This window comes from Calidris pugnax, unplaced genomic scaffold (genome assembly GCF_001431845.1).
Source record: "Calidris pugnax isolate Ruff unplaced genomic scaffold, ASM143184v1 scaffold211, whole genome shotgun sequence".
NCBI classification, from domain to species: Eukaryota; Metazoa; Chordata; class Aves; order Charadriiformes; family Scolopacidae; genus Calidris; species Calidris pugnax.
The window spans coordinates 9,381,331-9,395,066 of NW_015091083.1; the positions used below are offsets into that span (position 1 = coordinate 9,381,331).

General features: G+C 40.3%; 1 protein-coding gene across 1 annotated transcript in view; it reads left to right on the top strand.

The window, feature by feature from the left end:
* Positions 1-13,736, top strand: part of ASPG (asparaginase) — a 49,880-nt gene that overhangs the window by 1,966 nt on the left and 34,178 nt on the right. The window contains exons 2-5 of the mRNA XM_014957402.1: positions 4,273-4,399; positions 7,993-8,104; positions 10,963-11,088; positions 12,711-12,794. Of these exons, the coding sequence (XP_014812888.1) occupies positions 4,273-4,399; positions 7,993-8,104; positions 10,963-11,088; positions 12,711-12,794 (449 nt within the window). The remainder of the gene's footprint in view (positions 1-4,272; positions 4,400-7,992; positions 8,105-10,962; positions 11,089-12,710; positions 12,795-13,736) is intronic.

Here is a 13,736-nt window from a genome sequence, read left to right on the forward strand (position 1 = left end):
CCCCTTTTGCTTAACAAGTGACAATCATTAAAGCGTGTGCAAACAATCTAACAGTTATATCCAATGATGCTCACTTGCTGCATCTGGTGAGGGTTTCAACCTGCTTTTCCTACAGGGATCTGGCAGCAGAGCAGCCAGAGTACCTCTTTCAGAATATTTGGCAGTCTTTGGTGTTCAGAGAGAAGCTGGTGAAAGGGCATGGGAAAGGCAGCATGCTGGAAAAAGCTCATTTTTTTCTATTAATGAATTGATAGAAAGGGCCTGTTTACAACCATACCTAGAGCTGTAAGTGTTTTATTTCAAGCCGGGTGAACAGAAGTAGCTTCCCTGAGCTGCGAGAAATCTTTCGGAGCGGCAACTGCTCAAAGTGAAGGGATTAAGCTAGTGAATTTCAATCTAGGCTTACAAGTTTTTCTGTGGCCTTTCCAGTTCCTGGGAGAAGATGGCTTCATTTTTAAAATTGGACAGTTTTGAAGCCTAATGTGTTCTGCAAGGAATACATTACTGTGCAGAACTGTTCCCTGTGTATCAGATGGATGCGGTCACGTTCGTTGGGCTCGTTGTGTGTGTATGGAGCAATGAGTTTTTCTTCATCATGATATCTGATTGTAGACATCCTGCGGAGGTCCTGCAGTTGACCTGTGCATGAGTGGTGACTCCAGCACATCTGGGACCTATTGGACTTTCTGCACACCTACAGGTTACCTGTGCTGGGGTCATTTCCAGAGGATGGATGGTCTGTTTCTGTTTGTGTGAGCTGGGAGACAGCCAGACTCTCCCAGTATTTGTGTGTTTGCTGTCAAATAAGGTATTTCTGTGCATTTTAAACATTTCTTCCTTCTGCTTCCTCTTGCTTATTTCCTCCTACCATAGCCTCTTTTGGCTTATCAGTAGCTCATTTCAGAGACTCTTAACTGCCACTCCTTAGTGAGGTTACCCTGATCCTAATCTTTGCATCAAGTTTATGCTCAAGTTCCTCCTGGTGTCTTCTGGAAGATCTTTGCCTTGGGCTTTTGGGCTGGATCTATTTCCTAGCTTTTACCTGAAATACTAAGACAAAAACCTACCCCATAAATGGAAGTAGAACTAAGTTAGATTCCCTTAGAAAGATCAGTGATTTTGGAATAGAGGAATTGCCTGGGTAATCTAGTTAGCGATCTGTATTTTCTAGATGTACCAGACTGCCAAAGGACTGGCTAATCCCAAAAGCTCCAGGTACCAAGGCTGCAGAAATGAGTATTTTGGAGAATGCTTTTGGCTTCTCTGCCTCTGCCAAAATGTAGTTGTTGCTTTTGGGGTCTGGCACCGTAGATGTGCGTGCCATTTCTATTGATAATCCTATAGGTAAAAACTGGTTTAGCCAAGTCCTTTGTATACCTCAGCGTGGAGAGTTTGTCAGGGTTGGGGATGATGACTCCAACATGCTGATGTACAGTACGCCCCTTCTCACCACCGTCTGGTTTTTGGGGTGCAGAGCCCCGCTGACACAGCGGCATCAGACTTTCTCAGCTCCCTCTTCCCTGCCGCAGCACGGGTTTAGGATATCTTGGTTGGCACGTAGCTATGGCTGTGTTATCTGTGGCAGCAGGGTGAGAAGCAGAGCCCTCCACTGTAGATGAGACAAACCCACACTTGTTCTCCTCGGCCACAGCTGCTTGTTTGCTGTCCTGCCTTTGTCCATCCGCTTTGCGGTGCCGGGGCTGGGCAGTTCAAGAGGGGAAGGACAGAAGTTGATGACAACTACTTGGACAAGCTGCACAGCCTGCCCCTTCTCTGCAGGGGTGAAGTTGCTTCAAATACTTGGTTAACGAGCTGAGCTCACACAAGATGTTTTTCCGTGCATAATAAAGTAGAGGCTGTTCTTAAAACAGTTGTGCTTGAGTCCCCCTCTTTGCTTCTTGAGGCCATAAAGCAGAAAACACTGCTCAACGTGGACACGTAGAGGGGACTGCATAGGTTGTAAGTGGGTCATCTTGGATGGATCTGCAGAATGTCTTAAAAGAAAAAAAGGTTTAAGTTCAGTTCAAGCAATGACAGAAAAATCCTGGCAGATTTGTGATTAAGAGGTGAGGAGCTGCCATTTATAGAGAAGGGATTTAAGTATTTTAATGTGCGTCAGCTCTCTGGTTCCTGGGGCAAATACAAAAAATAAACACTCTAATCCACTGTCAATATTCAGACCAAGACAAGCATTGGACATACAGAAGAATAATCACAAAGCACCCAGAAAACACTTGAAACTGGGCTCTGCTTCGGAGCCAAAATGACTGTATGCAGCAGAAGTGGCCATTTGTGACTAAGCTAAGAACATCCTTAATAGGAAAAGCAGGGATTATAGCTGAATGAACAAAACAAGCAAAGCTTGAAAGCATGTTAAGTGTATTTTGTAAAACAAAGTATTTCGGCAGGAATCCAAACAAATCCACTCAAACGCTGTTGCCATCCTGTGAGAAAGTTGGCCATGAAGAGGCCCGCTACTTCATTTAAGGCAAGCCAGGAGAGAGATTAGAGAGTTCTTAAGGGTTTTCCCATCAATTTGGAAACTAAATGAAAAAAGATAGAAGTCCTATTGAAAATACTTCCTGTGTTTTGGGGTATTTTAAATAAACTTTGCTGTTTGAAGGTGAAACAACAACAAAAAAATAATAGAATGCAGATGCTAACTTGGATGAGAATTGTTTTTAAACAAACAGAAGAACTAGGAACTAGGAGAGATTTATCTGGCCTTAAACTAGGAATAGCTAGAAGTAGCAAAAGTAGGATAATGAGGTCTGAGAGTACTAGGAGAGATTTACCTGGCCTTAAACTAGGAATAGCTAGAACTAGCAAAAGTAGGATAATGAGGTCTGAGAGTTTCTTTGTTTTCTGCACAGGTGATATAAAACATTCGCTGAGATTAAACTGAACTGGATGGTAACACCAGTAGAATCTTAAAGTACATGAGGACGTACCTCTGATGGAAGTTCCTTGAATGAAAAACATCTTGAAAAGTCAAACTTAAGAAAAACGGGGTGGTTTCTGACTCTGGACACCAGGACTGTTGGTGTCCTTCCTGAAATAGGGTATTGGGAGATGGGAATCAAGTTAGATTCATAAATGAACTCAGTTCTATGATGCTCAGGATTGTAGCATCAAAAATGTAGGTTCTTTTCTGTCTAACAGAGAATGTCTGTGGATTCCCTTTGAAATGCCTGGTTGCAACCAGGACAACTGCAGATTCAGCAAACACTGGATGAACTTAAGCCCAAGCATTTTAGGGCCCCTGCCACAGAGAGAAAGACGGCATCATGGGCAGGGAGAGGGTGAACAAAGCTTAAGATGCATCCATGCTTTCAACTTTTTCTATTCAGCAGCTTATTCACCTTATCTAGGTAATTTCTTCTAATTTGAGATGTTGAGTCCTAAACCTGCTGGTGGAAAGCACCTATTAGAGAGTGACTAGAGCACTTAGTTAAGACTCTTAGGGAAGCTAAGATTTCTCTATCTTTGTGTGTATATATATGTACATATTTATATATACACACAGATCTTTGTCTATGTCTGTCAGTGCTTAATACCTACTATAAGGGTTTATTTTAGCTTTCTCTTATTTTTTTTCTCTGGAAATGCTATTGCCATTGACAGTGAGATATAACATGTAGCTTTCCAATATAGTCAGTGCCTGTGCTGTTCATGCTGATACTGCTGCAGGCTAAGCAGTTAGGTAAAAATATCACAAATTTATAGTGCAAAATAACAGTGTTTTGTAAGTCTTCTGCCACTAGGTAGAGAATAGCTATGGCAAATGTAAAAGGGAATGGTAGCTTTCTGGTACAGTTGCAAAAATTGGCTTCCTGCCCCTACCGCTCACTCGGTGTTTTGTAAGTCTTCTGCCACTGGGTAGAGAATAGCTATGGCAAATGTAAAAGGGAATGGTAGCTTTCTGGTACAGTTGCAAAAATTGGCTTCCTGCCCCTACCGCTCATCAGTGTTTGCACACAAGGAACAATAAAAAAAGCAGTAAAGCATAAATAGTTGATGTGGAAGAGATTTGTAACATTATTTCTCTTAAATAAAGGCTTTGTTTATTTAAAGTCAAGAAAAGAGTAACCGCGTGGAGATTTACTGTGTTTATATTTGGTTTTCATGCTCTTAAACTGGCAATGGACTGCTCAAATTTAATTTGGAAGGATGGGCAAACAGCTGTGTAACCTTCTCCTTACTGTGCCACTTGCTTCCTTCCATCCCCGCTCCTTTATTTAATTCCTTTTTTTATTTTATTTTATTTTTAAGGACTTGCTCCTGAGGCCAATAAATTGGTAAGCAGCTTGAAAACGATGCCGATGCTGCACGATGAGGCTTATGTCCGGGAACAACTGAACAACTTCCATGAATTTCCAGACAACACACTGGTGCTCCCGTAAGTACATTTTCCTTGGGGAGAGGAGGGTTTAGGAAGTATCTTATTAATTTTCAGGTAATTACATCTCCAAACGTTTAATGTGAAGAATCCATTATGAGATTAGCCAAAATGCTTATATTGACTTAAAAGAAAAAAGCCTACCATATCTGGCACAATAGGAGATTTCTGTTTTGATATATTTGTAATGAATGGTCTTACAACTGCTTGAGAAATAACTTCAAAATTAGGCAGCAAGTAACCATTCTGGGCAGCTTGGTCCTACATCTTTCTCTTGTTTGGGATATTAATTGCTTACTGTGGAAACATACAGATATTCTATAGAAACTAAGAAAACTACATACGGTTCTGCGTGAATTATCTTCAGCTTATGTCTGAAAAAGCAGCATCTAATTAATGCATCTGTGAATAGGCCTTGTGCTTTAATTCTGCAGGCCTTCTGTTTTTAAAAAACCCTAAAAGCTGATTGTCTTTGCCAAATTTATGCAACATTATGATAATAAGCAATGGGCTTATAATTAATCTGCATTGCTTCTTAACTGTTGGGCAATGATTAATAAGCTTATAGGTTTTATTTAGAGGGCAGTATGCTAATTTGAGATATTCCCCAGCTGTGATGAATGACTGTACCCCTGTAAACATGTTAACTTTGCACAAAGGGTGATTTTACACAGTCATTCAAAAATAAATGGGACTATAGCTGTTTTGCTATAAGAGTAAAAAGGGATATTCTTTAATATTTAAGGAGAAAATCAGGACACAAACAAAAGTAAGTTTTATTCATTTCTTTCTGTTTTGTATTGGGATCTCTGTGTAAAAGATTTTAAAAGTAACCATTTAAAAAGCAAATGGCAGGAAAAGGGGTAAAGGGAAAAGAAATGCACTCCCGGTGGAGTAGTATTGGTGTAAAAATTTGTGTTAAATATGATGGTTGTACTAAGAAAAATGGAGCTCTGCTACGATACTGTGTGTTTGTAACTGAACAACTTTTAAATACTTTAAGGGATTTGAAATATAACAAAGCTACACTAATATACCCATTTGAGTCTCTAAATGTACTTCTCCTGACACATCTTTTCCGTGAAGAACAGAAAAACTTAAAACAGTCATTCACATCAAAACCTGAGGTTTAAAAAACAATCCTGTCTTGTTTTCCTGGTGCTGCTGAGTGCTGTTTCTGGAAGTTAGTGGTGGCAATTTGCCATTTTCTCTTTTGTGCTAGTCGGGTGATATTTTAACTAGGCAGTTGAGAAATATTGTGAGTTTTCTGAGGGGAGAAAATAGGAGTATTTTGTGAACTTTGTATTATACAATCTGTGTGATAACCTCAATGGATTAGGAACGATACGATCTCTTCTTAGAGAGAGGCATCAAAAGTTGCAGACCTGGCTGCTCTCTGGTGTCGGTATGTTGTGGTTTTTTTTAAACAGCACATCCTCAGGGGAGCTTTCTTTTCACAGATTTTCAACTGGCTTCCAAAGTTGCTCTTTCCGTGTGTCAAGGTGATACCCAACAAAGCAATTTTTCATAGGAAGTCCAACTTCCTACCTACAGTGTGTGGGTTGGTTATGAATGAAAACTACACATTTTTCAAATGCTTCCTCTGCTATACACAACTGTCTTACAGGCCTCATAAGGGGAGTGGGTGTGAAGATTTTATGAGCTGATAATTGACTCTTGGTTTTGCATGTTTTATATTGCTATAAATATATAAAAGAACAGCAAGTGGGAACAAAACACTACTGGAAGTGCCGAGGGAAGGTAATCAGCTTTTCTGTGCTCTGAGCGCTCTATTTCAGGAACTTTTACTCATCCATGCTGGTATTTTCTGTAGCCTTTGACTGTCTTGAAGTATCTATCACCATTAGAGCTGGCAAGGAACTTTCCATCGTCCTTAGGTAGTGGAAGAGCACTGAGAATGCTCTGAAGATGGTCCTGTTAAACGTCCTCCAGATGGCTCTGCCTGGAAGAGCGAGTAGGAAGGGTTGAGCTGGCCCACCAGTAGTTCTTCTTTCTTAGCTGCTTGTCAGCCGCTGCATTGCTAAATAGGAACATATTCCAACTAACGGGGGAATGGGTGACAATGGTGGATATTCTGTCCTCTTCCAAGCTTCAGAAAGAAAACACTTGTAGTAGGGTTCTTTTATTACCCCAAATCTTAGCTGCCCAGTTGAATTTATACGTAGTTGACTTTATTCTGAGAGGTTAGAAAGTTAATGTGGAGGAATGAGCATCTTTTATGGGGTAAAACACATGCTCTGCGTGCAGCCCGTTTGCCTGGCAAATCAAAGGTCTTTGAAGAGTCAGATTTCTTGAGATAGGCAGGTGGAGAAAGGAAGACCCGTGGTCCTTGGAGGCATGGAGAGCAAACAGCATGCTTAGAACTAGGTCAGTCCCACTGGGATTCCATAGCCACCATGGCCTTTGATAAGTCCCCTTCAAATTTGGGATAGCGTACTTCTGTAAGATGTTTGAGTGTCCAGACACTTCCTAATCTTTGGTCTCCATCTGCTGGGCTACACGCTGCATGATTGAAAGTGTTACATTCTTCAGCCTCACAGGTACTTTATGCCATTGCTTGACTCTTCATTTTTGGTTTGGGTTGGGGTTTTTTTTCCCTTGCATAGTTGCTTTGTCTTGTTTTTATTGTGTTTAGAGCAGTCTTTTCCCAGCTGTCAAGGTTGCACTTGTTCAGTGGCCAATTGGTGGCCAGTGAGTTTGGGAATTCCCAGACTGGAAAATGTTTCAAGCCCTAGATATTTCTGCATATATAGCAAAAATTCATTACATCCTTCTCTAGTCCTATAGTCCTGAGGCCTCTGTTTTCAACTGATGCCACTGTTTCAAGATCTTTGCTATTCTATGTGCTTAGACTCTCCATCATAACAAAAGACATCTGGTACTATGGAGGAAACTTTCATAACATGGTGACAACAGGCCTAATGGGCTGGGACTGGGGTTTTACAAAGTTAGCCTATTACTAGCAAAGGCAACAATTTACTTGAAGATCTTCAGTGTTAAACTCTTTCAATCCAAAATCAGAGAACTGAGAATAGTGGATCTTCTAAAGGCCACAAAAATGAATCCCAGTCATACAACTTTCAAGAGACAATACCCTTTGTGTCAGGAAAGAGTATCTATTTATAGGGTATCTATTTATATTTATCAAAAAGTTGTTGCAACTCTTCTGTTGACCCCCTATAAACCTTGGGAGCTTTATAGATTCTTCTCAATAGTTTATGGAGCATTTTTAAACCCTAAGGATCTGTATCAACTGTTGTTAGAAGTCAGTTCCAAACTTAGACAAAGTAAGTCTGGGTTCTTATTTTCTGTCTTTAGTTTTGCCAGCCCCTCTCCGCCTCCCAAGTTATGTTTATTGTTAAATTAAATTTAGGGATTTGTGCTTTAAACCACATCAAGCCATGAACTTCTCAACTTGGAACTTAATGCTCAAAATGTAAGACCTTTTTTTTGCCATAGACTGGGAGATGGGGAGGGAAAGGGTAAAAACTACTGATTTAGACAAAAAGTCAGAAGTGATGAGCTGATACTAGTTCTAATTTTTTTTTTCCCCCAATTCTTTTTCTTCATAGCCTCTCTAAGCAAAACAAAAGAATTTTTTACACAATCCTGGAGCTCTCACCGCTGCTTGATTCTTCCAACATGACGCCAGAGGACTGGGCCAAAATTGCAAAGAAACTTGAGGTACTATGGAATGGGATAAGAATTCATTTGTTGCTTAAACAACCCCAACATTGTATCTAGTATACTTAGGAAAATAAAACAATTCAGTAGTGCTATATGTATGTATATATATGTATATGGTCTAGCAGAATGTGTCCCTGGCCATTGCAGAGGGGTTGGAACTAGATGACCTTAAAGGTCACTTCCAACCCAAACCATTCTATGATTCCGTATTTGTTTATTTAAAATGTAAATGTTATGTACATTGCTTAGTTAGTTGCAAAGTAACTAAGTATTATGCTTGCAAGGTTTGCCGAATTTTTTCCTTTTGAAAATGTTGCAAACTCATTAAAGTTATATAGTTCTTCCAATGACAAGGCATATCATAATTCTGTCCAAGAAAATAAATAGGAAAACTGCAGCTGTGATTGAATAAGGTATGTAATATGTAGGTTGATACGTTCTAAAATGTTGACTTAAATTCACTGTCCAAAAATGTTGAATAAAATCCTGAGATGTAGGTAACTTAACTGAAGGGTTGCTTAGTTACACATCATTTGACTGTTCAAGAAGCTTAGTAGTTGGTTATTGACAGAAAATAATTTCACGTCTTTATGCCTTTCTTACTCTGGGCACAGACAGACTTGACGAGCTTTGGCTTTACAGCCAGTAGAAAAAATGCTATCATGGTTAGGTTTCCCAGACTGGAAAATGTTTCAAGCCCTAGATATTTCTGCATATATAGCAAAAATTCATTACATCCTTCTCTAGTTAAAAAAAATATATCAGTATTTCTCTGCTCCTGTCCCCGTGTCTGAACTTAGCTGTGTGCTTTTAAGAAAGCAGAGATGCAAAACGTTTCAAATACTTCACACCAGGAATTCATACATGGCTGTTAGAGATAAATAACCATGGGCCTAGTAGGATATTGCTCTTCCACTCCTGCTCACTCTGCGATAGTGGGCTTTATAGTGGAAATTTCCCTTCTTTGACCAAGCTGTAGCAATGCAGGTGAACAATGCTGTATATTCGGGTAAGTCTTTCACCTCTAGGTCCTCTAATCCTGAAACCACCAAACTGGGGATGATGCTCCTCCTGTGGAATACATCTTGCCAGGGCAGAGAAGAGACAGAGCTGGTGTATAGGTGGACTGTAGAATGGAGCTGGGAAAAGACCAGGGCCAAGAGTAGAGTAACACGAAGGCGGCAATGCCACGCTGAACAGGAGAGAAGTTACCCCTCTTTCTTCGTGGCCCATTAGTTTTATTTAAACTTCCCAAGGTCAAAAAATGCTTCTTTCTTTTACACAGAATGTGGCTATTCTGTATGTACAAATATCCAGTACATGTAATCCAAGTAAAAAGTGCTGAGAAGGGGGAAAAAAAGCGCCCTTTAACTGTCTACCTTATGTATAGACACTGCCACTTTGTGTTCGTCTTGGACACATACTTGGCACAGATGTAATGTGCTGATGACTTTCCAGAATGAAATGTTCTAAGATGTTTCTGTGGGATATCTCTTTAATTGCCAGGCTGATCTTTTATGTTAGGAAGGTTAAACTAAGTTATGTGCTTTCGCATCGAGTAAGAGTCATAAGGCTCATATTCGCGAGTATTCTGATGGCATTGGAGAGGACAAATGGCTATTTCTGTGATTTTTAGCCCTTCTTCAAACTGACTTAACCTTGTTACTGCACTGACAAATAAAAGCAGCATGCTTTTTGCATCACACTGGAGTTTGGCTTGTAGAAAGATCTTGTTCTGCTGGATGACTTGTTAGAAATTAGCAGAAATGCACTGACACTTCCATTAAATAGCAACATGTAGGCATGAGTATCGGTGAAGAAATAGCAAAAGGACAAGTAGAAATCTGCAGGTGAGTTTGGAGGTGACCTATCTTATTATCAGGAGATGCCAAGTGTGTGTGCCTACTGTAGCATAAGAAGTGTAATTAAAAAGAAATCTTGTTTAATTCTGTGACAAACTCCTTTATTTCCCAATGTGGGCACTTCACATAGCTGTTTAGACTCCTATGAAATCCTGTCCATGTTGCCAAAGTCCATCAGAGACATCAGTGTCTCTCACTACAGTGTTTACTATGTGCATCTCTCTTAAAATAAAGTGAGCCAATTTGGTTTTCCTCCCAAAAGCCAGCAGATGACTTTATTCCAACAGGATGAGCTGTGTGATTCGTGGCTTTGCGTTAAGAAAACTCCTTGTGTGTAGATTAAAGTTATTATAAAATTCCCTTTTGCATCTGTACGTGCAGTCTAAGGGACTTCTCAAAAACCAGCAGGTGTATGTACATGAAAGGACAAGAAGCCTCTTCACCTCTTTCAGCTGCAGAAGTCACCTACTGCTGCAGTAAGGATGGCTTTTCAGCAGAAGAGGGCACTCTTACCCTGGCGATCTGCCTGTCTGCCACCCGGATTAAATGGACTGGTTTTCCTGCACGTTATGATAGCCTCGGTTTGCCTAATCTGTTCCTGTAAATGGTGTAATCCCTAAAGTAAAAGCGGCAACAAGAAATCAGACTATACGGCTCATTTGCATATGTTAACATTCCTGTTTAAAGCCATTGCTAAGCTTTTCTTAATTAGCAGGCTTCTGGTTTAAAAATGCTGCATTAATATGTATACGTAGAAGAATCTCTTTGACTGTTCCATAATTAGAATTACTGGCTCTCGTACTTAGTGTCCTATTTAACCCTTAATTGTATTTAAACCGAAAACAGGGTAACTTTAGGAGGAATTATGTGTGTAGAACCCTTTAAAGTATTACGCTGCTGCTTGCATCAGTGAACATAACGCAATCTGTACTTTACCTGCTGATGCCAGCGCGTTGCTCTAACGATGTGACAACTGTCTCTCTCCATCTCCAGGAGCACTATGAGAAGTACGATGGTTTTGTCATCCTTCACGGCACCGATACCATGGCCTACACAGCTTCAGCCTTATCCTTCATGTGTGAGAACCTGGGTAAAACTGTTGTTCTGACAGGATCCCAGGTAATGGACTTCGCTTTACCTGCTGATGCCAGCTCTAACGATGTGACAACTGTCTCTCTCCATCTCCAGGAGCACTATGAGAAGTACGATGGTTTTGTCATCCTTCACGGCACCGATACCATGGCCTACACAGCTTCAGCCTTATCCTTCATGTGTGAGAACCTGGGTAAAACTGTTGTTCTGACAGGATCCCAGGTAATGGACTTCAAATTAAGTCAGAAGCCTCATTTTTGGTTTTTATATGCAAAACCAGGTAGTATCCTGATTATGGCTGGGTGGCCAGGGTAAATGGTCACAGTGCTGATAGAAATTAGTGAGAATTGACAGGCTCACCAGCTGAGGATCTGCCCCATAATTTTATCATTAATGACTTTACAACTCTGTACCAAATCAGACCAGTAGTTCATTATGGCTGGGGCCAGATGCTTCAGAGAAAGATATAAGAGCCTGTCATTGGCCATTGTGTATTAATCGGTTTATAAGAGAAGCATCTTTCCAGCCTCAGGTGGCTGCTGGTTGTTAGCTGTCTTTTTTCTTTTAAAGCCCTGAAGCTTATTACTTTTTACTTCATCAGTTGTTATCCCGTCTTATGTTACTCATTGTTGTTTTCTTTATCATTTTTTAAATAATCTCTAAGCTTTAGATGCATTTGTGATCATTTCTGTTCCACAGAGCACAGCTTTCCTCTGAAGACTACATTTATTAATTGTCATTCTCGGAGCTGGAGATCAGCCCTTTGCATATTGTCTGAGGGGGAGGGGTTGTCTTACTAGAATAGCTTGCTTGAGCGTAAAATACAGCTCTAATCACAAAAGAGAGATGAAACATCGCACTGTGAAAGTCCCCTCCCCCATCTCATAACTTCCTTTTCACATGTGGTCTATTTGAAGTCAAAATACAGAAGTCTAGGAAGGAGGAGGCTCTCACTTATTGTCTTGACGTGGGGCAGCCTAGGTGTGATACATCATAATCAAGGTTTTACTTTCTTTTTGGCTTTATTGCTTGGAGATCTGCCTGACGTACGATCTAGCAACAGAGCATGTGAATTCTTTTGGTTTTGTTTCCTTACTGAAAGGAGCTCTGACTCTGTTAATAAAGAGGCAAGCTGAAAAGGCATGGAAGTCATCACTCAGCACACCAAATTTCTGGTTTTAATCTTGTCTTTTTCTGTAGGTAATAACCTGCTGGCTCAGTTTGGCTGTACTAGGAGGAAGTATGGTGCAAGAGAGCTGTTGTGAAGCCCGTACAGGCAGTTCTATATGATCTGGGGCTTTTGCTTTTCCTCTGTACAATCACTTCTCCCATGCTCAGTTACTTCAACGATGCCTGCTTTCTGTTATTTATATTTTTCTTGAACCAGTCTTTTAATCTGCTTAATCACACTAGAATCATCTCTATATTAGCTTTTAAGCACTTAAATTATAAGTCTGTTGAGCACAGAGGGAAACCCTGCCATCTGCTGCAGTCTAGAATAGTTTGGATGAAGAAGGAAACTTCATTTGTCATAAATCATTGTTACATAGAGTATTCATGTATTTGTATTGCATAAGTTGGACTCTTTTTTTTCTGCTGTGTAGGCTTTACATAAGGGATAGAGTGTAATTTCAGTCTCTGCTCTCCAGGTGCCCATATACGAGCTGCAGAATGACGGCCGAGCCAACCTTCTGGGGGCACTGCTCTTTGCTGGGCAGTTCGTGATTCCTGAGGTCAGTTTGTCTGTGAAGATCGTTTCAAAAGCTGCTTTTCTTCCTCTAGCCAGGACATATACTTACTCTAAATATCCATTAGGCACTTAAACAGGAAGATAAATGGATTCCACTGAGGTAACAGGCACTTGCATGGCAAAACACGTGCCATTTTCTCAGGAGTCCTATTCCATTTTACCCATATACAATCTATAAAGACCATCAAGTCTGAAATGTAGCTTGCAGCTGACTTGAAATCAGAGGTTCTTGTGCAAATATGTGGGATCTGAAACACTTGTAAATCAGTTCTTTAACTGATGATTACTTTGATGTTCAAAGTTGCTCTAGAACTGGTAAAGTGTCTTCTAAAACTGTAGAATGTCTTCTGTCTCTAGTTCCTGAAGTCTGAAGTTTCGAGGATGATATACCAAATGGACATGGAAATACCTCCATGGTCTCAGTACCCTGCCTTTAAAGATGCTGGTGCAGCCCAAAAATTCAGAGAGGAAACTGGTTGTGTTACACCCCATTTCACTTCTGCCATGTTCCCAAAGCCAGTTCTTGTAAAACAACAACAGTAGCTGACTGGCCAAGATCTTCCTAACTAATAACAACTTTGAGGTATCTCTTTTTCTTCCAATTCCAATTGACAAACACAGAGGGACTTGAGAAGAAACCTAATTATTTATGTGCGGTAACTCATTTGAAAGCCATCCTCATTTTCACTAGGCCTTTTGTTAAGGCCTAAGGTTTTGGACTCTGGATTTAGCTATAACTGATGACCTTATTAAAAAGTCCACACTGTTTCTTTCCTCTATCTCTGAAGTGGACTTGGGCAAATTTGCTGTCTCCTAGAGTATGCCTCATGAGAGGATTACGAAATTAGTTAGCTCTTAACTTGTTTTGTTCTTAAATTCTTAAACCAATGTGTGACAGATGTGCCAAGTCTTTTTGAAAGGGTAA